Source organism: Mesoplodon mirus, assembly GCF_964341445.2.
Source record: "Mesoplodon mirus genome assembly, chromosome: 11".
Lineage (NCBI taxonomy): Eukaryota > Metazoa > Chordata > Mammalia > Artiodactyla > Ziphiidae > Mesoplodon > Mesoplodon mirus.
In genome coordinates, this window is record NC_138987.1 from 54,659,003 (window position 1) to 54,680,540 (window position 21,538).

Consider the following 21,538-nt stretch of genomic DNA (forward strand, 5'->3'; position numbering starts at 1 on the left):
TGTAATGATGCACTTCTTCAGTTCTACAGACCCCGGGACCAGGCAGGTGTACTATGTGGCCCAGAGTTTCTAGATGATCCCCCGCCTGAACTCCATTTCCACACCTTCCCTTCCTGTCCTTCCCCGGCCCCCTTCTTTCCCTCAGTCCTTCTCAGCGTGGGAGCCTCCTCCATCTCTCTGGGCTGCTGTCAGCGACCAGAAGTCTCCCCGTGCGGACTCCCAGAGCAGGGCCCAGAGCAGCATGGGCTCAGCCACAGGAATCCACACTGCCAACTAGGGGTCCCAGAAGCATGCCATAGGAATGCTCTCTCCTTACAGGGGTCCAGCAAACACTAAGGCATGGGCAGTGGGGAGGGTACTTACTCTCAGACCAGGAGCACCAGGCAGTCCTTTCTCACCAGCTTTGCCAGGCTCACCCTGGAAGAAAGAGTACAGGGCTATAAGGTGGAGGGCTCTGGTGGGAGCGGGGGTATGGCCAGCTTGGGAGATTGGGGCTTGGGGTCACTGCCTCGTGGACAGCAAAGGCCAAAGGCAAGTGTCAGCACCTCTCTTATGCTCAGAGGTGTGAACTGATAGCGCTGCCCCATGGATCAACGTCATGGCTGAGATGTCCCAAGGGCTCTAAAGAGCCCTGGGTTTCCCCATCACATCCACTCCTACGGGGCGTGGAGGTCCAACTGCCCAGGGTACCATGGATCCTGCTCATCATGGCCCTTGGGATAACTCTATTCAGGGCCAGCCCTTTCCCCAGGGGCGGGAAGGTAGTAGCACCATATGGAAGGAAATGGAAGGGCAGGTGATTACTTACATTGGCACCTTTGGGGCCAGGGAAACCCATGACACCAGGCTGCCCACGAGTCCCCTGAGGACCTGGAGGTCCAGGGCGACCATCTTCACCAGGGGCTCCCTGAAAGAGAGGACACCATTCTCAGAACACGGACACTCGACCACATTCGTCCATCCAGTATCTACTAAGTGCCTACTATGTAGCAGGCTCAGGGCTGGGCACTGGCCAGACAGCACGTGGGATGGACCAAGTTCGCAAACAGCAGCCCACGTCACACACAGGCCCCATTGGCGACAAGGCACTCCTTCGCTCATAATTTTTGTCCCTGAAAATGCACACCGTGCTTTGTCTTCCTCCAACAGAAGGCCCAAATGCACAAGGGGGTGGCATTTTCAGAACTCACAGCCACTGCACAGGCCACACCTGGCCCTAGTACCTACCATCTGTCCCCCACCCCAATTCTCAAAATTCACGGGCTGCCCCTACCCAACTCCTGTCTCTTTTCTCATCTGCCTCCGCAAGGATTTCCCCAACCCCTCCCAACGACCCCAGATGATGGACTTACAGAAGGACCAACTTTGCCTTGAGGACCAGCATCACCAGGGCGACCAGTGAGACCCTTTGTGTAGGAGAGAGAAGAGGATGGGTGTCAGGGCAGCCCCAGGACCGCCCAAACCTGGCAGCACAGGGGCGGAGGGACCAGGTGGGGCAGGGCATGGGGGGTCTGCTCAAAGTCAGAAGCTGAGGACAAAAGCAGCTCTGCTACTTACCCGGGCTCCAGGGAGGCCAGGTTCTCCAGGACGGCCAGGGTCACCATTGGCTCCCTTAGGACCAGCAAGGCCACTGGGCCCTCGCTCTCCAGGGGCTCCCTACACAAGAGGAGGCAGGGGGTCAGCAGAAAGCCATTTGACCAGTGATGTGGGGACCCCAGCCCCTGTGCCCCGACTCACCTTGGGACCTGCCAGACCATCCTGACCTGGGAACCCACGGTTGCCAGGAGCACCCTAGGGAGAAGTGGAGAGGAGAGGCTGTGAGTTAGGGTGGCCCCTGACCCAACCGCGGCTGCAGAGAGCCTCGCCAGACCCCAGGGGGTCCATCCCACGAACCCGCCAACCATAATTTCTGTGGCGCAGTAGCTACAACCTGCAAGATTCTGAGAGATTAACTTCTTGGGCCTGTCCCCACCTTTCTGGGAAGGAGCTGCAACTATTTCATGCCATCCCGGGGGTGGGGGAGAGACACAAAGAAGGAGAAGGTTCCCTATCCCCATGGTGGTGGGTGGAGAAAAAAGAAGTAGGACGTCTAGGAGGCCACAGACTCAGCAAAGACCCAGAGCCACAGGGACCGGACTTGCATCTCTAGGTCACACCCCAATGAGCGTGGGGACTCCTGGCCCACTTACTCTTTCTCCAGGGGGACCAGCGGGCCCAACACCACCAGGCTCTCCACGGGCCCCTCTTTTGCCTTCTTCACCAGCAGGACCAGGGGCTCCTTGGGGACCAGCAGGGCCCTGAGAACCAGCACAAAAGAGAAACAGGGTGAGTCTTCGCCAGGCCCTGGGGCGAGCACTGGCCTGGTGTGTGGAGGAAGTGGCTGTGACTATCGTTTCAGGGCTGGGGGACCTGGGGAAGTGAGGCCACAAAGGATCAGCATGGGGGAGAGCAGAGCGCCCCAGGGGGAAGAGAGAGAGTATAAAGTTCAAACTGGTCAAGCTGGTCAGGCCAACGACGGGAGCTGAAGCTGCAACAGCTTCTCAACCTTGTCATATCTCGTCTCCGACATGGCCTGAGACGACCCGGATTAGGGGACAGAGCTCCTGCAGAGGTGGGCAGTGGGCCAGGCGTGGTGGCCAGATACTCACCGGTTCTCCCTTGGGGCCTTGTTCGCCTTTGAAGCCGGCAATACCAGGCTCACCCTTAACAAAGGAGAAAGGCACGTTCTCACACTCGGTTCTCTCCACGGCCCTGTCCCTACCTCCCGAAACCCTTAAAGGCGCCCCACCAAAGGACATGGTGTGAGCGCAGGAAGGAGGGGTGGCGGGTTTGACTCTGGGGCGCTTGGGGCTCATCCTGGATCTTACCGTTTGACCTTTCGGGCCCAGAGGACCAGTTGCACCTTGAGGGCCGGGTGGACCACGGGGCCCAGGGAAGCCCGGAGCACCAGCAATGCCAGGGGCACCCTATCAGCATGAGCAGAGAGAGAGGCATCAGGAGAGGGGGCAAGGAGGGACTGACCCCACCGGGAGGTGCCAAGTCCCAGGGCAGCACTCACGGCAGATCCTTTAGCTCCAGGAATTCCATCCGATCCAGGGTTACCCTGAAAAAGGAGACTGTCATTATAAAATAAGCAGCGAGGAATAAACCCCAGCCATCTCCTAGCCCTCCAGGCCCCAGGTCCAGGGGCTGCAGCAGCAGCTGCTGTCCATTCCAGGCATGGCCCTGCTGGACATTTCAGGGGGAGGATGGGCGATGGAGGGAGACATGTCTCTAGAGATGGGCGGGGGGTGGGGGGGGCAGGCATTCAGCCAGAATGAAGGTTTCATGATTGAGACGCCACTTCCCTCATAGCTAAGCACAGAGTCAAGTGTGCCAAGGCCTCAGACCCCAGACCCTTCAGGCAAAAGAGAAGCTAGACTTACAGAGGCACCAGCCGGCCCGGGGGACCCAGGAGTACCAGATTCACCGCGAGGACCTTGGGCACCTTCAGGACCTCGAGCACCGGTGGGGCCAGCTTCACCCTGGGAAGAGACAGGGAGGGATGGAGTGAGGGCAAGTCAGGGGGACAGAGACCTCGTGGGCCAGCAACAGTTCAGGGCAAGCTGTACACACGCACCAAAGAGCTGAGTCCTGCTCCAGAGCACCTGGGTTCCCACATGGGCTGCCTGGCTGAGCTCGCTGCCCTAATGACTTCCTACCCCACCCACTCCACTCTCCATCTGCCCCCTATAAGGTGACCACCAGTAGCAAGCACACAGTTTCATGCCACAGCCTGGGCATCGTGCTCGTCCCGTCAGCGCCGTTCAGAAGAGCCCAAGCTGGGGGCCCCTGCCGGCCCAGTGTCCTGGGGATAATGGACAGATGGCTGAGATGGACAGGCACCTCTACCTCCCCTTCCCTACCTAGTTTCTCTTTTATTGAGGCTCTCAAACAGCTCAGCTCGGGGCACCACTTGGCTTGTATCTATCTGGCTGATGTGTGACCCAGGCTCTGGGCCAAGCCTGTTTGAAGGGAGCCAGAAAGCCAGGGCAGAAGCAAGCTGGGTCCAGCACCCCAACACTACTTTTCCCAAAATGGCCTCTGCTTTTACTTTCATTTTTTTCCTGAAAGTTACAACTGGCTGCGATCTAGGCTCTCTGGACAGCGGAGTCCCTGGGGAGGGCGGATGACCTGGAGGGAGGGCAGAGCCTCCTCAGGTTTCTTCTCAGAACATTCTTGCTTTACTTCTGTAATTATTATTTTCTAAAGGTCAGGCCCCCTCACCTTCCGCTGTCCCTCTTCACAATGGGTCTCCTTCACCCGGCTCCTGGGGCCTCAGACACTGTCTGGTTGCCATGGAAACCCCCAGGAGGGAAAAAGCAACCTGATGCCAGTGACCGCATGGAGGCTCCTTATTCATCTCCTGGCGGGCACCAGGAGAGAATTCCCAGGGACACACGCGCATTGGAATCCCTCCTGGGCCACAGGGGCCTTTCCCTGAACTGGCTGGCCTCCCACTGGCCTCTGTTAATCCTTGGAAGAACTCTATTAACACGGCTTGGGAGAGCCAAGGCCCCCACATGAGGCAGCGGTGAGAGGGGAAGCGTGGAACCATCTCTGAGCCCATTTTCCCTCCAGCTCTCTTCCGGGTCCAAGTCGGCTGAGCTCTGCTGTCTTCCCTTTGGTTCCCGGTCTTCTGCTCCCTCCCAGGTCTCAGGTGTCTCCCCACCTCTTTCTGCCTTGCCCCACTCTGAAGCTGTAACTGTATCTCCAGCTTTTTATCATTCCATCTTACTTTCCCTTCCAGCTGGTGACTCTGCCAAGTGCCTGGCGTTTTCCTCGTTTTCCGTGGAGGGCGGAGGTGGGGGAGGGGGTGGGGGACATGCCTCCAAAGGGAAGGGGACGGGGAAGGGGGTCATCCAGGGGGCAGTCAGCAAGGGCTACGGGGAAAGCGGGGTTCCTGACACAACGGGCAGGACACGCACCTTGGCACCAGGAGCACCGGGGAAGCCAGGACCGCCAGCAGGACCCACGGGACCCTGGAGGAAGCAAGTGGATGGAGAGGTGAATGCTGATTCGGGGCAGACTCTCTCCAGCCTCCAGAGTGAGACCCCCCCACCCCACGCCTCACATGCCGTCCCACCTTTGTACCGATATTGCCCTACACCCACTGTGGCCGAAAGTCCCTGGGTGAAAACTGCCCCCATTGCCAGTGTCCCCAAGCCTGGCTTCACAAGGCAAAGCAGGCTTCTGACTAAATACATGGTGAGAAGCAGGTGATTCTTTCACCTCCCTCTCTATCCCTCCTCAAGAAAACTACCGAAAGGGTGGCTGAGAAAAATGACCCGCTGCGTCAAAGCTTGTTCAACATGCTCTTGCAGTAATGAAAAATTATTTCTCCTCCTTTCCGGTAGAAGCCAGAGCATGGCCTGTGTACTGAGTAAACACTGCAACTTCATTGGGCTGCTGACTGGGACGCAGGTAGACCTGCCGGGGCTGAAGCGAACTTACCGGAGGCCCTGCAGGGCCGGGTTGCCCATCGTTGCCCCGAGCACCCTGCGAGCGAGAAGGAAGCAGCCACCGTCAGAGGCGCGCACACGTCCAGTCCCTCCCTGCCTCAGCCCACCCCCATGGTACCCCAGGGCTGAGCAGGAGGCTGGCAGGTCCTCCAAGGCGGCTGGGAGAACCGGGAGGGCAGTGGGCTTGTTCTCAGCTTAACAAAGCCTGGGTAATTTTCCAGCTATTTCATCATTTCTTTTTTTCTTTCTTTCTTTTTTTTTTTTTTTTTTTTTTTTTTGCGGTACGCGGGTCTCTCACTGCTGTGGCCTTTCTCGTTGCGGAGCACAGGCTCCGGACGCGCAGGCTCAGTGGCCATGGCTCACGGGCCCAGCCGCTCCGCGGCATGTGGGATCTTCCCGGACCGGGGCACGAACCCGTGTCCCCTGCATCGGCAGGCAGACTCTCAACCACTGCGCCACCAGGGAAGCCCTGTTTCATCATTTCTTAAACTTCCGTTTAGAATCCAAGTATCCCTAACTTCAAGGCTGAGTTATCATTTAAAGATTCGGTGAACTGGGCCAAAGGAGAACGAAACAGCCAAGCATCGACCCTGACTGAGTGCTTCCTGCCTGTTACATCAGGAAGCAGTCTCCGGACTTGGGTAACCTCCCTGGTTAAGGCTTGGTTAACTCCAGGACCTGCGCCCCGCCATCCTCCAACCCATAAAACCACCTGCTTCTATGGAAAACAGAGAAGCTGCAGGACATCTGCCAGCAGCCCAGGAAGAAGCTCCGTGATGGGGACAGGGCACTGGGCACAGCCCGAGGACCACATCTGCCCCAAGGCTTCCTTCACAGAAAGGCAAGGCTGCCGGCATTTCCTCTACAGGCCTTGCCCTTTGAGGGTTTTCTCCTGGCTTTGTGGTGAGCACCCCCAGTGCCTCTCTCAAGGCCCCTCAAGGCCCAGGGGACCGTTAGGCTAGGTGGAGCTGGGCCTGGCACCTGGTCCTTGGAGGACCTCGGCTGAGCCCCGTCTGCCTGCCTCTGCCTCTCCTCGGAAGCTGAAGAAGGATGAAGAAGCTCCTGTTTTAAAGAAGACTCAACTCTTCCTCCTGGCTATGGTCCATTTCTCCTGAGACTCTCCCCGTTGGCATTAAACAGGGAAACAAGAGAAGACTTAACAGAAGAAAATGTCACAGGGAACATAAAGCCTCAGCACTGGCCAGAGCCCCTTCTGGACTAGGCTGGCCACTTCGAGAAGCACCCACCCTGGCCGCGAGTGAGGGGGAGCTGCAGTGCTGCCCGAGAGGCCAGAGCTGGGCGGGCATCCAGGGTTCCTCCTGCAGCAAGGCTGGGGAGTGGGCACCGTCTGGCACAAGGTGGGGGGCACGTGACCACAGCAGGCAGAGGCCAACCCAGCCCAGTCCCTGGCCAGGCCTTGAACCCCGGCCTGTGCTTGGAACTACGTGACATTGTCAATCTTCTATGCCTAATCTTGTGCACACCCGGCCAGCCTGACTACCACGGGGACAGGAATCAGCGAGGAGGAGCAAGAAGCAGGGTCTACTGTGCCCGGGAAGGAGGGAAAACAGGGATGCAGCTCATCTGTGCCCCTCACGGAGTGTGGCCACCATGGCCCCCACAAGCCAGGTCTTGACAACCTGCCGAAATCGCAGTGTTTCTCGGCAGGTCCAGCGCTCTCTAATCCCCTCACACAAAGCGACCGGGGGACAAGCCACTTCAACAGCTCTGGCTGACAAATGGGGGTCGAGGCTGCTTGGTATTTCACTGACCTGCTTTTGAGGGAAATTTCTGCCAAAACAGATATATTATCTGGAAAGCAGTAAAACTGAGGGAAGCTGATTTACTTTGGCCGGTCCTGCAAGGACCCGTGAGGAGGGGCCTCAGAGCTTGGGTGGCTGGGTGTGAAATCAACAAGAGAGCATAATCTTTCTTAAACACAGCTTTCATCGCATCACTCGCCTGACCAGGCGCCCACAAGGGCTCTCGATTGCTAAGGGATCAGAGCTAAACACCTGCACCCTCCACCATGGCAAATCCCCGTGCTCTTAACTTCCCCCATTAACAAGAGGCCACCAGAGTCTGAGGCTGCAAAGTATAGTTTGTCTTAAGCTATTTAACCGTTCGGTGCCTCGGTTTCTTCTCCTCTAAAATGGGGAGGACAATAGAATCTACCTCACAGGATATGAGGGAAGATTGGATGAGACTAAGCATCTCAGGTATTAAACAGAGGGAGTGCCCGTGAAGTGGTGGCCACTGGTATATCATAGTGTCACCAGCAGGGCACCAATGTCAAGTATGTGAGCTGACCCTGGACTGTTAATACTTTTCTAGGGCATCATCTGAGCAACCAGAAAGAACAAAAAGGAGCACAGTACTCTAGCCAATTAAAGTCTGTCCATAAATTCGAACGGGATTGACGGGGAGCAGGTGGGGCTGTTGAGGGGATTACCTGAATAATCGAGGCTGGTTAAGGATACTCCTGCCCTTACCACCCAGCCCTCCCATGGCCCACTCCCAGTCCTCTGACTGCAGACCCAGCCTGGGAATTTGTGACGGGCACACTAGAGTGAATCCTCACGGGAGGATGATGCTCTCTACACCTCGCAGGGTTGCTCTGAGGGTCAGGCAGAAGAACCCTAAATGCAAGTGCCTCGTAAACTTGAAAGCGCTGGACAAATGGTGGCTCCTGATCTTGTCAATTACTCACCGCAGCGCCAGCAGGGCCAGTCCGTCCTCTCTCACCAGGCAGGCCACGGGGACCCTGGAACACACACCAGGACAGCACAAGCATGAGTTCACTCAAGGACACTCTGCACCATCATTTAACCTGCAGGCCCTTCCTGGACACCTGAGGGGAGGGAGCGTGCAGTGCCCAGGAGGCAAAGGTGTGGATGCCCCTGACCTCACCTTCCTGATTCAGGATGCTCCTATCACACCAAAGGTTCTTCTGCCATGGCAGAGCACACAGGTGTGCCTGTGGTTACCTACTGGGAGCCCTGTTCGAGGTACATCTTGCTTCTTGCAATAGATGGGCTCCCAAAAATGTTGAAAATAAATGAAATTTGTAAAAATTGAAGCACACCTCAAGTGTGCTAACAGGGATATTTCAAGGAAATGTTGGTGAAACCTTGACCAAATCATCTACTTGGTACATTTTGCCTTTTGCTCATAATCAGATCAATCTACAAAATTGAGTACCTACTTTGCATAAAGGGAGCCATGGCATTTATGGTGAAGCCACCTGCCAGGCTTTAGAAGGTATCTGAAGAGTGTCTGGAGAGGCCCTTCCGGGGGCAATGCTCATACTCACCATTGGGCCTGGAGAACCGTTCTCTCCTGGGGAACCACTCTCACCCTGGAAAACAGAGGCAGAGGGTCAGTGACTGGGACCCCAGTGCTAGCCCCCAGACAACTCCCACGGAAGAAGCCGAAAGCCCTGGTCATCTCAGCTAGCACTGACACCCCCAAACTTTAGTTCTGTGAGGGACAATTCCCAGAGCTCTCCAGAACTGCCGTTTGTACATTAGGACGTAGGACTGGTTGTCCTAACCCAAGCTGTCCAGATGTCCTAACTCCACTGAGCTCAGTAGCATCTCCTCATTGTCCGTCCCCCATCCTTGTGTGCTTCTTGGTCCTTACCTTCACGCCTGGAGCACCAGCTTCTCCCTTAGCACCATCTAGACCTGGGTAACCCTACGGGACAAGAGAAGACATTCAATCGCACTTCTGGGGAAGCCAAATAGGAAGATTCATGTCCTCAAAAGCTTTTTCCTCCCTTGGCCAATCCCTTCCTTCCAACACCCTCACCCATGATACTTACTCTGTGACCTTTGACACCAGGAAGGCCTGGGGTTCCTGGGAAGCCGCGAGCACCCTGCAATCCAAAGAAGAGATTCTCAGGGCACCGAGCAGAACCGGATCAAGACTGCCCTGGGCTGCTACAGAGCCCTCAGAGCCAGGGAGCAGTGGAAGCCCAGCACTGGGACCATCTTTCAGTCAATCCCAGAATCCCCCTCACTGGGCCTCACCCCATCTTATGCAAAGTGCGTATGAACAACTGCCAGCCTCCCAGGGCCCATGCTAGGATCAGAGACATGGTCATCAGCATGAAGGTGTGATGTACGTGGAGACTGCTGGAATTTTAGGAGTGAGCTAACGGAACTGGATGAGCTGGGCGGGAGGCCACTGCCTTGGCTGCAAGGAGGGAGACTCTGGGAATGATGTTGGAGGCTGGGGAAGGTGGGGCTTTACCTGAGGACCAGGGAGGCCTCTCTCGCCAGGTTTTCCAGCCTTTCCAGCTTCACCCTGAAGGGGGAGAGATGAACCTCAGCTTCCTCAGAAGACACGTTAGCACAGCTGGTACACTCCAGAGCACCGTCTCTCCTCCCAGCCCGCCATGCCTTTGCCCACCTGCTTCCTCATCTCCACCCCCCTCCTTCAGGTCCCAGACTTCCCCAAATGCCTTCCCTGGGTCACCGTGTCTTCTCTCACACAGCTGCCTGTGCCCTGGGCAAGCTCCTCCGTCCCCAACCCCACGGCCTCCAGCCTCCCCTGGTGGGCTCCCTGTCCCCTCTCATAGGCGCTGCTGACTGGCCTAGGGCCCCTTAACCTCAGAGACTTTCACTGCCTAATGGGATTCACGAGTGCCAACTCTTGTCTCTTCCCTTTGTTTGCATCCCTTGCAGACATCCTGACTCAGGCTGAGCTTTTCCTAACTCATTTACAATTAAGATAACGTTGAGTGTTTCTTTCTTTGTTTTTCCTTCTCTACATCTTTCCCCTTGTGTTTTCCCTCTCCCTTCTCTCACTTCTCAATTTCCCTTCCAGGAGTTAATGATGTTTTAATTATTTCCCTTCCCAGTGGGTCCAAAGCAGTCCCCAAGGCAATTGCAAGCTAAGTTGCCAGTGGAAATGTGGACAGTGGGCGGAGTCCGAGTCTCCAACAGACCAGCTCTGCCCCTCAGGTTGCCTCCCCATTGGGTCAGGCCGAGGGTGCCTCTGTATCACTGCCCAGCAACCCCTCTCTGGGCCCTTTCAAGTGAGGCGGCCACTTGTTTGACTCCTCAGGTGTACTCACATCGTCACCAGGTTTTCCAGGGGGGCCAGAAGGACCACGGGGACCCATGGGACCCTACGAACGAAATAGGAGAGTTTAAGAGATGGTTGGAGGGGGAAGATACCTAATCAGTGGACAAAATTTGGGGATTGCAGCTTTTGGAAGCTAGTTCCTCTATAAGGAAAAAATGATGGAAGAGCCCTGGGACCTCCCTGGCAGTCCAGTGGTTCAGACTCCATGCTTCCAATGCAGGGGTTGTGGCTTTGCTCCCTGGTCAGGGAACTAAGATCCCCCATGCGGGCAGGCTGCGTGGCTTGGCCAAAATATTCAACTACACTCCACTTAAAAAAAAAGATGGGGCTTCCCTGGTGGCACAGTGGTTGAGAATCTGCCTGCCAATGCAGGGGGCATGGGTTCGAGCCCTGGTCTGGGAAGATCCCACGTGCCGCGGGGCAACTAGGCCCGTGCGCCACAACTACTGAGCCTGCGCGTCTGGAGCTTGTGCTCCTCAACAAGAGAGGCCGCGATAGTGAGAGGCCCGCGCACTGCAATGAAGAGTGGTCCCCGCTTGCCACAGCTAGGGGAAGCCCTCGCACAGAAACGAAGACCCAACACAGCAAAAATAAATAAATTAATTAATAAACTCCTACCCCCAACATCTTCTTTAAAAAAAAAAAAAGATGGAAGAACCCACTTTGTGCTGAGAGAGAGCAGAGGCACAGAGCAGATCATAGTGGGAGGTAGTGGACAGCACGGGCCAGGGGTGACCCAGAAAAAGGACTGAGATGACAGAGTCCTGGGTGGTTCTTGCCACGTCTGGCTCTCTGTTCCCCCAGAGCTAAGAGGGGACACCTGGGTTTCCTTTGATCCCTCCACCGTGGAAAGTGCTGGGCAGAGCCCGGGAGGCGACAGGATCGGGGTCGGAGTGGTACATCATTGAAAGCTCCCCCCCAGGAGGGCAGGGCCCACGGAGGTACTCACAGCAACGCCGGGTTCCCCAGGTTCACCAGGATTGCCTTGAAATCCTTGAGGTCCCTAAAATGTAAAGTGAGGACACCAGGTTGGCCCCCTGCAAACTGACATTAGAGGGCTTGAAAGCATCTGTGTCTCCACCTTCCAAAAGGAAAGACCCAGTACTTACGGGAGCACCAGCAGGGCCTGGAGGTCCCCGAGGTCCCATGGGGCCCTGCATTGGAACAGAAAATGAGGAGCTTTACTGGAAATGCTTCACCCACAGCCTCCAGGGTGCCACCTCCTCCCAGCCAACAGCCCAGACAAAGGACAAGGAGTTACTCTGTGAGCAGGGGGCCAGCAGTGGCTGCCCCCTCTCATTTCCCACTCCCCTCGCAACAATCTATTTTTATTTATAGGTATCATTTGGACAGAGAAGCTGGCCTTGCTTTCCCCTGGACAGCAGCCATGTTTACTAAAGTCTGAGTTTCATTTAGCATGTGCCAAGTGGGAGCTGCAGGGCTGAGATTTCCTGCTGGAAGTCTTGTGGATGCTGGAGAACAGTGGCTGCTGTCTGCATTCTTCAGTTCTCATTCCAAGAGCAATAGCAACTGGCCTTCTGACAGATCAGCCTATATGCCTCTCTCCATCCTCATTCTTCTTAGTCACTCCAGTGCATCATTAAAACTGGCATCCATCGCCGTTAAAACCCAAATGCTTTGGGCTAGCTAAATGGGAGGTTACGTAACTGCTGGGGAAGAGCTGCTCTAAGCAATTACCTGTAAAGTGAGGTTGTCAGAGTCCCTGGCTCTGCTAAGGGCCACCTCCTGCCATTCTGGCTGCAAAGAACTGGTGTTTTTTTCTTACCATTGGTCCCTGCATTACTCCCAACTGGGCGCCACCAGCCTTCTCATCAAATCCTCCAGCCATCTGAGCAGCAAAGTTCTGCAAATAAACCCAACAAAGGTAAAAGCTTGAGAGGCCCTGTGCTTTTCCTACTTGGCCAGGTGAGCTATATCTGGATAGCAGATACTCTATTTAGATAAATTCTAATTGTTGGAGACTAACCTAGCATTGATCTGAATCACTAATGATTCCTGAAAAATAGTTTTGGAAATGGGTTATTAGATGACAGTGGCATAGTCATTCCCCTGGGAGATGAAGTGTTATTTGGAAGAGTATCCATTACTTGCATTTCATTTTATAAGTTTTTTTTAAAAATTCTAAGATATTAAATACATTATTTAACATAAATTGAGAAATATAGCTAAAAATATCACTTTTAAAGTTTCTTTTTTTCTTTTCCAAGACTTTAATGCCCAGCAAAAGACTAAAATGAACAGTCTTGAAATATTTTAGCAGGGGATGTAGTAGGCATCTATGAACCATTCAAGTTTAAAAATTTAAATCATAGCAAACATCAAAATGGCAAACCTGCAAAAACTGGGCAATAGTATAATTTGTTGATTGGTTTGATTCCAAAAATGACTTTAGCCACACACCTTCACTCAGTGGGGCTCTTTCATGAGACTAAATAATTGCTTGGAATGTACTTGGCAAAGATGAAGATTCAATGTCTTCCAAGGACAGCGGTCACTCTTCTTCCAGGGAACTACAAATGCCCAGTCATCCTCTCCCCCAAGCCCCACACCCACTCCCAAGAATCAGCCACACAGTACAGATGCCAGGAAGCCAGGTAACCGAAGACTTGCTTTGCAGAAACCCAGTGAGTGAAAAAAGTCATCCCTTAGCGCCACAGTCTCATGCCTACTATGTGGTTCCACTAAATTATAGGCCTGGGGGAGAAGCCCATGGACAGGCTGTGTACACACTGTTGGCAGCCCTGGGAGCCAGCCAGGTGAGTGTGACTAGCAATTTAGAAGCCACGCTTCTGGAGGGACAGCCTGAAGGAAGGGGACATAAGGATACTTACTCCACCAAGACCAGGGGGGCCAGGGGGGCCAGGAGGGCCAGGGGGGCCAGGGTTTCCAGGGGTCCCAGGCTCTCCATCTCTGCCACGAGGTCCAGGAGCACCCTTGGCAGAAAGAGAAAAAGGCCCCAATGAGAAGCAGTGTTTATGCGAGAACCATCTGTCTACAGGCTGCCCTTGAGGAGGTAGGTGGTCAGTCATTTGGGGAGGGGGAGCTTAGAGAACCTTGGCAGTCCACAAGGGTCAGACAGCATTGTTTCTCTACTCACTTTTTCACCTTTGTCACCACGATCACCTCTGGGTCCTTGTTCACCTGCAGGTCCCTGAAAATGAAGAAAATATTGAGATGACAGCAAGACCAGGGGCCTGCAGTTCAGTAACTCAAGGAAGACATGGAGGAAGGGTTTTCTCCCTTTCTTACCTGAGGCCCAGGAGGTCCTTTGGGTCCTACAATCTGTGATAGAGAGACCCACAGGATGGCAAGTTAGAGGGAACCTCAAGGAAATGACCCAGTTAGAGCAGTAGATGCAACATGGGAGTATAATGTGTACTTACATCCTTGATGTCTCCAGGTTCTCCTTTCTGTCCCTGAAACATGAAACACTGTCAGGATTGAGCCGAGCAAGCCCACCAAGCCCCAAGCACAAAACCTTGCCCAGGAGCCCTTGCATCGAGATGCCCTCTGAAACAGATCCCTGTTGATGTCTAAAGACAGGCTGAATGAGCACAGCACTGCTTCTAAAGAAGGAAATATAAAGGCAAATGAAAGAGCAAAAAACAACAAAAATCCTCACCTTTGGTCCTGGTTGCCCTGCAAATGGAAAAAATAGAGAAGGAAAATGTAAGATTCATGAGATGGATACGTATAACTTCTTGTCACTTAAACACTCTTTAACGGATCAAACAAAGAAAGGGACACAACCAGGGAACGAGGCAGCTTCCTGTTACTCCACTGAACCCCTCTGTTGGGGTGTTAGGGTCACTGGGGTCCTGGAGTTGCTGAGGTCCCATGAGGAATGGAGATGATCCAGACTTTGTTATTCAAAAGGCAGTCAGCATGCACAAGAATGGAGTAGGGGTGGTACAAAGAGAAAATGAAGAATTCAAGATCTAATCAGCCGCCAAGAAAGAAAGCACCCGAAACTGAGAAACTGAGAGGTTCAGTCCCTTCTCTTCCTCACAGGGTAAGAAGCCCCTCCATAGCCCAAGCGCCACCCCCCCCACCAACCTCCTCCACCCCAGAAGAAGAGTTAGGTAGTTGGAAAGCTCTTACATTCAAGCTGGATCTCCGTGAAGCAAGCACAAAAAAAAACAGCAGAGCACAGGAGTTACAGAGGGCATTGGAGCCAGTGTCACCCCCGCCAGTGTCACCCCGAGTCAATAACCCCTTCCCCCTTTGTAGCAGCGAAGTAGTAAAGGTGATCAACGCTTCACTCACACAGGTCCCCTCAGAAATGATCTGGGAATCTGGACCATCAAAGCAGCTTCCCCAAGCAGCTTTTCAGGGTGGGTGAAGTGTTAAGAAAAGGCAACTGCTCGCTTCCCTTTCAACTGTCTTCTCTACTTGAGCAGAAAGGGAAAAGTGAGGGCCACCCAAGAGGCCTAGATGTGTGTCCCCAGCCACCCTACAGGGAGATAGGGCATGTGTTCCAGAGCTGAGGAGGGGTCACCTGCACACCCACCAGCCCTGGCTCCAGCTGGGAGCTAACAACCCACCAGAGTGAAGGCACACGGGGCTCTGTCACAGCCCCATCTCTGCCCTTCTCCTAGGAACTTGCTTCTTAACTGGCAGTCAACGCCAACAGAGGCAAAACCAAAAGGAAACTGCCACCAGTGGTCCATATTTCAAGAAGGGGGCCTGCCCTCTCTGTATGCCCGCTGGCCAGCAGAGCTCGCTCCACACTGAAGACCATACATTTGAGGCCTTCTACAGAGAAGCCAAGGTGTGGGTACTGGAGGAGGAGTTAGTCTGCGGTTTGGCCGGAAGGAGCACTGGATCTCCACGGTGGCTCTAGGGACCTGCAGGGGTGATTCCAGTGTGGACACTTGTGTGGAATCACCTCTGTCCTCCATGTCTTGGAAGCATAGTTTTTGGAGGTGTTGGGTGAGGAAGGACCCCTCTAGTGTGTCAGGCTCACTCAGTGTCAACCTGCAAGCGAGAAATGGCCTTTCCTTTCAGCCTCAGCTGCTGGGATCCCATGGATAACCAGCCCCTCCGCTTCGCAGAGATGGCCGGCATCCATGGCAGGGCATTTGCTGCCCCTGCAAGTAATTTATTTATATGGAACAGGAAATAAATAAATTACAACCACTGGCAGTGGTGAGGTCAGTTGAGCAGATGGGGCAGCACTCTCCGAAGGGGGTCTCGGGGCTGAGGCAGTCTTTCATGTCTTCACAGATTATGTCGTCGCAGAGGACAGTCCCAGTGTCACAGACACAGATCCGGCAGGGCTCGGGCTTCCACACATCCTTATCGTTATACCTCTGCCCGTCCTGCACACAGCTGCCAGCCTTCTCTGCACCGGGGGTGGGGCAGGGGAAGCAGACAGCCGAGGGAAGGAGGGGGTGAGGAGTCAGAAGGGAAAAAGAGAAAGAGGTTGCAAGTCAACTTGACATAATTCAAATGCTGAAGAAGGTGGGCCACTCGAACACAGAGAACTTGAAAATGGTTTTTCTAAGACATCATTCATTCTTCCACGGAGTCAACAAACATTTATTGTGTGCCTTGCACTCTGCTGTCTATTCACCAGTGGAAATCCTGACCCAGCAGGGAAGGCGAGGGGGCCTGACTATGCCGTACTGTCTTCAGGCATCTAGCTAAATACAACTGACAGCTAAAATTTAGAAGGCGTGCAGAAAATTCTACCCACAAAAAATTAGACTCTGCAAAGAGCCAGGCTCCAAAAGTGATATATGAGGGTGAGGTGTGTGTGAAAGGAGGAGCTGTTACAATTAGGATCTTCTTCCATTCTTTAAATCATATTAGGATTAGGACCAATTTGGGGAGGGGCATAGGCCCAGTTAAACAATACACCTGGGACCCAAGGGTATAACAAAATGCCCTGGGAGGCAAGCAGGGCCAAAGAACCCCGCCCCGCTGCCGGTGCTGACCTCCAGCTGTAGCCCTCTCTGGAGAGACCCTGCTTCCATCTGAAGACAACAGCCCAGCTTGGAGGAAGGGGGGTGTGGAGGGGGGCTTTGAATGCCTGGTCCGGGCTAAGATTAGCCAGTCCAGGCCTGGCCTCCTCCAGGAACGCAGACCAAGAACAGCATGCACTAGTCCCTCTCCACAAGCGGCCTGCCTTCCGGAATTCGCCCTGCAAGCGAAGCCTGTGCTGACAAGAGCGCTCCGGAGAGCGCCAAGCGCGGCCAAGCCCGCGCCACGTGCCGGGGAGCGCCCAGTGCTGTTTTTCTCATCAAAATCCCCAAAGCCCTGGCGACTGCGGGAGTTGAATAATAGGAAAGGGCCACAAACCAGGTGGGCGGAGAGAGAAACGGCCCGCCCCGTGCTCTTTAAGGAGACTGAAAGATAAATCTTTTTCTGTCTTTTTTTTTTCCACTAGAAAAACTCCACCCAGCCTTTAGGCGAGATAATCACGGGGGAAGAGGCGGGGAGAGGGAGCCTAGGGTATATACAGTTGTTGCTGGGACGCACGCACCGCTATAAATAGGTGGAGCTGTAGAAAGCGAGCGGCGGGGTAGCGACTGGAAGAACCCCCCCCCACACACACACACACCCAAGAGGGGCCGTGGGGGAAGAGAGTAAAGTGCTGGGAGAGCGGGGTGCACCCTGAAGGCGTATCAGATTTCCGTTGGAAGGGTGGCCGGGGATGAGCGGGCGCAGGGGCGGGGCCGCAGCGCTGGGCGTGAGAGCCGTCGGGTGACTCTTTGTGGCTGCGGCTCTGGACACGGCTCGCCCACAGACACTGGGAGGGTGAAAAGTGGGATTAAATGACTGCCCCAGAAAGGAGCCAGCGCCGTAACCGGATCCCCTAGGTGTGGACGGAGGAGCCCAGCGCCACCATAATTGCTGCTCGAAACGGCTGCCGATAGCATCCCGGCGCGCCTGATCGGGTTCCCCTCATTACCGCAGCGCCACATAAGTGATTCTTTGTAGCAGGCCAATTAAAAAGTTACCTCTTTCGGGGAACTGTTTTGCTTCGCAGCCGCTTTGCGCAGGGCTGGAGCCCGGGAGGTGTCGGCGGGCGGGCACAGGGGAGCATTGTGGGAGAGGGGGTCGGGGAGTCCTGGGGAACCCACCGGACCTCGTCTGTCATGAATGCGGCTTTTCTCGAGTGCACACAGAGCCCGATTCACAGGTCTCCGCAAGGAACCAGTTTAAATAAATACGGGCAGCGTTTCAGCCCCATCTGGAAGCCATCGCTGCCAATCTCCCAACGCAAACAAGCCTCACAATGGAGGATTGAGGTCTCTCCCCTGAGCCGAGGGGCACATTCAGAGACGAGGGCTGTGAAATGCAGATGTGGGTCAAAGACGCCGCAGCCAATAAGTTTCTCAAACTTGTGGAAAGATGGGGAGGAGGGGCGTGCCAGAGTTCTAGGTTTCTGACATTCCTGATGTCCACGCAGACTGCGTCTTTCCCCACGTCACGTCTTTGGGTCCGCTGACCCAGGGGAGGAGGGTACGGAGCCGGGATGCGCCAGGGTGCAAAGTCAGCGGCTCCAAAGCACTCCCTCTGGGGAGGAGGAGGAACGACTGGAAGATTTAGGCCCAAGAAACTGTGGAATTCACTACCTCCTGGGAAGGCTGCGGCGCTGAGACGCTCTGCCACTTAAGTGAGAGCCTCTAATACCAGATGGAGAACTGGGGAATTATTTTAGAGTCACCTAGCTAATTCCACTGCGCACTGAGGCAGAGGTCAGTCAAGAAGACAGTTTTGTGAGTGTGTGCATGCAAATTTAGGACAAATATATAGTCAGTCCGAGCTGGGGCCACTTAGAGACGCACCGTATTCCAACAAGTACCCGGGAGTGGGCCTCCAGTTTAGTGCACCATCCGACCGCCTGGCCAAAATCTCCTGCCCGGGGCTCCTTGCAGCTGCACCGCAGGCCCCAGTCCTGACCCTGTCCCGGTCAACCACCCTAATGAATGGAAAGTCCTTCTGGGTCCGCAGCCTTCTAAACTGTGGAGATAGCCTAGTGGCAGACGAGACTGCAGACAGCCTCGTCGGCAGACGGACTTTGATTTCCATTACTCCCCCAGCCAAAAAATTTCCCCTGCGATTGATTTACAATTTGTAACATACAAAGACAGGGCTGGAATCCCAGCCGTCGGAAACGTGCCCAAACACGTGGGAAAAAAAAATAACTTCTCTACCTAATACACTTTCCAGGCTTCATTTGTCCTAAATATAATCCCAGACAGTGGGACTTCACCAAAGGAGGCGATGGAAAGGTGCGGTTCGAACCGCCTTTGGACCAGGGTGTAAAACTGCCATCTCTAGCTATATTCGGTTGAAATTGTTATAGCAATCGACCAACCGTGTCTCCTTCCTCTGCTACACACACACACACACACACACACACACACACACACACACACACACACACACACACACACACACACACACACACCTGGCAGAGCCTCGGTTAGTTCCAGAAACTTTTAGAAAAGTACCTCATTGTAGTACCTGGGCGGGGGTGGGGGTGTTAGTGGGGAAGACGGCGGGGAGGGGGCGCTATTTTCCTGGGCGTTTGAAAAGCACGGTCTGGTTGGAATGTTATCGCCTTTCAGATAGCCTCTCCTACCGGGAAGTTTCTGTATCCTTTCGAGGCAAGGGGAAAGCCGAGATGCGAAGAGGGCTGCACTTTGCTCCTGGGCCAGCCGTGAGGGGGAGGAAACCCTCGAGAGGCTATGAGGTCTCAGAGTGTCTCTCCGAAGCCCTTCTTTGTGGCCTCGGATTTCAGCCCACCAGTTTCAGAGCATCTCCTTTGTCTAACTTCCCTTTGAACCCCCAGGCACCAACCCCTGGACACTCCTGGGCCGTCAACCCCTTGGCGCTTGCTCGCTCCTTTGCTCGCGCTCTTTCTCTCCTACTTTTCCTAAGCTCGATGGGCCGCAACCTGTTTTGCTGAACTCTGAGTGCTTCAGAAAGCCAAGTTGTGTGTGTGTGCGCCTAATTAACAAAGCTGGTGGGAAAGAGCGCGCTTAAAATCTGTGCGCAAACCTCGGACCCGACGCTTTGCTTGTTTAGTATTCCTTTGCAACGCAGGGACCTGCAAATGCCCCCAACCACGACCGGCACGGAGGACTCTCGGACAGAGCCCCTGACTTGCAGAACTCCGCTCGATGAGCTTCTGCGCATCCGCAGGCTCCAGAGCGCGAGAGGGCCAGGGAAGAGGATGCGGAGGGACGGCACAGAAGGGTGGCAGGCAGGGGCTGTGGGCAACTTACGGACATCCTGGCCGTGACACCGAAGGACAGCGGCGACGAGCAGCGTCAGCAGCACCAGCGTCTGGGGAGCCCCGAGGCGGATCATGGCTCACCGCGGGGCCTGGCGGAGCCGGGCCCGGGCGGAGCGCAGCGAGGCGGCAGGAGCACGGCGTAGGTCCGGGTCTCTACCGCGCCCTCATGCAGGAGGCCCCTCGGAGCAGGAGGAGGAGGCAGGAGACCCGGCAGCCCAGCAGCGCTCTGCGTCTTCTCTCCGCCGCGGCGCCCGTTATATGCGCCCGGCCCTACTCGAGGCTGGAGAACTCGCCCAAACCGCGGGCCGCCCCCGGCCCCCCGCGGGGTTGTAACCTGAGACCCCGCCCCCGGAGCCCGCCCGGGCCCAGCCAGAGCCCGCACCTGCCCGGGCCGGACCCCCCTCTCCGCTAGCCCTGCTTCCCGCCCCCCACCCCTAGTATGCCGAGTGGCCTGATCGGGCGGGGCGCAGAGACGGCCCCTGTACTCCCCTCCACCCGGGGCTGCGGCGCTGCCCTCTCCGACCACAGGCGGGAAGGGGGGCCTCCGGCCCCTCCCCTCGGAGTTCTGCCCGGATTGGAGGGGCGGGGGGTGTTTGCAGAGGCGCAGGCTGCGAGCCCTAGACCGTGGACGGAAAAGACTTGGGAAGGAGGAGGGGAAGCGGTAGAAAGGAGCAGCGGGGGAGGGAGAGAGGGGGCATCGCGTTGGGACCTTGGGCGGGAGGCGAGGGGAAGGGCGCAGGGGGAGCCCACGAAGTAACTGGAGCCCTAAATCTTGGAGACTGGCAAGCAGGGCCAAGTTTGGGGGCGTCGTCCCGACCTATCTTCTAGCAGCTTCTCGAGGGGCACCTGGCCCCTGGGCTCCCACCTGGAGGTTCAGAACGACAGCCCCCCAACCCCTCCCCCATCCAACTATGCGATGAATGAGCCTCGTCTGGAACCTCAGCAGGCGCTGACCCGAGCCGAGCGCCAGGAAAGGGGCCGGCGTGTTACAGCACAGAGGGAGACCTGTGTGAAGGTGTGGAGGGCGGCGTCCGACCCTGGGGAGGGGGCTCGAGGAGACATAGAGGACCGAGGGAGGCGAGACTAAACCGTGCGCGCGGCCGAGGTGGGGGACTGTCTAGTTCCAGGCTCAAACTCGGTGTCTGCTCTTCCTGGCCGGGGTCCGGGAGTCCCGGGGGGCAGGGGGTGGGGGAGTGGGCGCTGCCGGCTGGGATTGAGCAGCTCTGGCCAGGGACGGTGGGCCACTACTGTAGCCCTGGCCAGGGAGGGAGGAGGCTGCTCCAGCTGGACCGGGTTCTGTGAGCCAGAGGAGAAGCCAAAATTCCCTAGGTGGCCCCCTGGCCCTCACTTCCCACCTCATCTCACCTTCCCCGGTGAGCGCCCTTCTGGCACCTTGGCCCAAATGCTGCCTTGGAGAAGGGCTCAGCTGTGCTCTCTCTTGGCTCCAGGTGTCTCCATTAATACCAGGGAGGAAAAGCCCCCAAACAGACCTTCTTCCTCTGGATGGTTTTCTATCCCTGAGGATTGTAAGGCCCCCCCAAAGAACTTTAGGCAAAAAGGCAAACTTTAATGCAACTCAGAATTTGGAGTTTGACTTAACCAGAAATCCCCTCCCCAGTGGTGGGGTTTCTGCAGCGCTTTCCTCCTTGAAGCTGAAGGAGCTTAGAAGCTG

The 21,538-nt window shown here is 55.5% G+C and overlaps 1 protein-coding gene across 2 annotated transcripts in view; it reads right to left on the reverse strand.

Annotated features, from left to right (window-relative positions):
* Positions 1-19,940, reverse strand: part of COL2A1 (collagen type II alpha 1 chain) — a gene marked incomplete at its 5' end in the record, with an annotated part of 30,846 nt that extends 10,906 nt beyond the window's left edge. The window contains 28 exons of one of the 2 annotated variants that reach the window (XM_082636265.1): positions 364-417; positions 809-907; positions 1,353-1,406; positions 1,558-1,656; positions 1,738-1,791; positions 2,190-2,297; positions 2,649-2,702; positions 2,868-2,966; positions 3,059-3,103; positions 3,426-3,524; positions 4,968-5,021; positions 5,494-5,538; positions 8,212-8,265; positions 8,815-8,859; positions 9,144-9,197; positions 9,325-9,378; positions 9,756-9,809; positions 10,582-10,635; positions 11,542-11,595; positions 11,702-11,746; positions 12,379-12,456; positions 13,445-13,546; positions 13,711-13,764; positions 13,863-13,895; positions 13,997-14,029; positions 14,236-14,252; positions 15,748-15,957; positions 19,856-19,940. In XM_082636265.1, coding sequence (XP_082492391.1) covers positions 364-417; positions 809-907; positions 1,353-1,406; positions 1,558-1,656; positions 1,738-1,791; positions 2,190-2,297; positions 2,649-2,702; positions 2,868-2,966; positions 3,059-3,103; positions 3,426-3,524; positions 4,968-5,021; positions 5,494-5,538; positions 8,212-8,265; positions 8,815-8,859; positions 9,144-9,197; positions 9,325-9,378; positions 9,756-9,809; positions 10,582-10,635; positions 11,542-11,595; positions 11,702-11,746; positions 12,379-12,456; positions 13,445-13,546; positions 13,711-13,764; positions 13,863-13,895; positions 13,997-14,029; positions 14,236-14,252; positions 15,748-15,957; positions 19,856-19,940 — 1,890 coding nt within the window. Of the gene's footprint in view, positions 1-363; positions 418-808; positions 908-1,352; positions 1,407-1,557; positions 1,657-1,737; positions 1,792-2,189; positions 2,298-2,648; positions 2,703-2,867; positions 2,967-3,058; positions 3,104-3,425; positions 3,525-4,967; positions 5,022-5,493; positions 5,539-8,211; positions 8,266-8,814; positions 8,860-9,143; positions 9,198-9,324; positions 9,379-9,755; positions 9,810-10,581; positions 10,636-11,541; positions 11,596-11,701; positions 11,747-12,378; positions 12,457-13,444; positions 13,547-13,710; positions 13,765-13,862; positions 13,896-13,996; positions 14,030-14,235; positions 14,253-15,747; positions 15,958-19,820 lie in introns of both variants that reach the window. The other variant, XM_082636266.1, reaches the window with a different exon arrangement.
* Between the last annotated feature and the right edge of the window lie 1,598 nt (positions 19,941-21,538).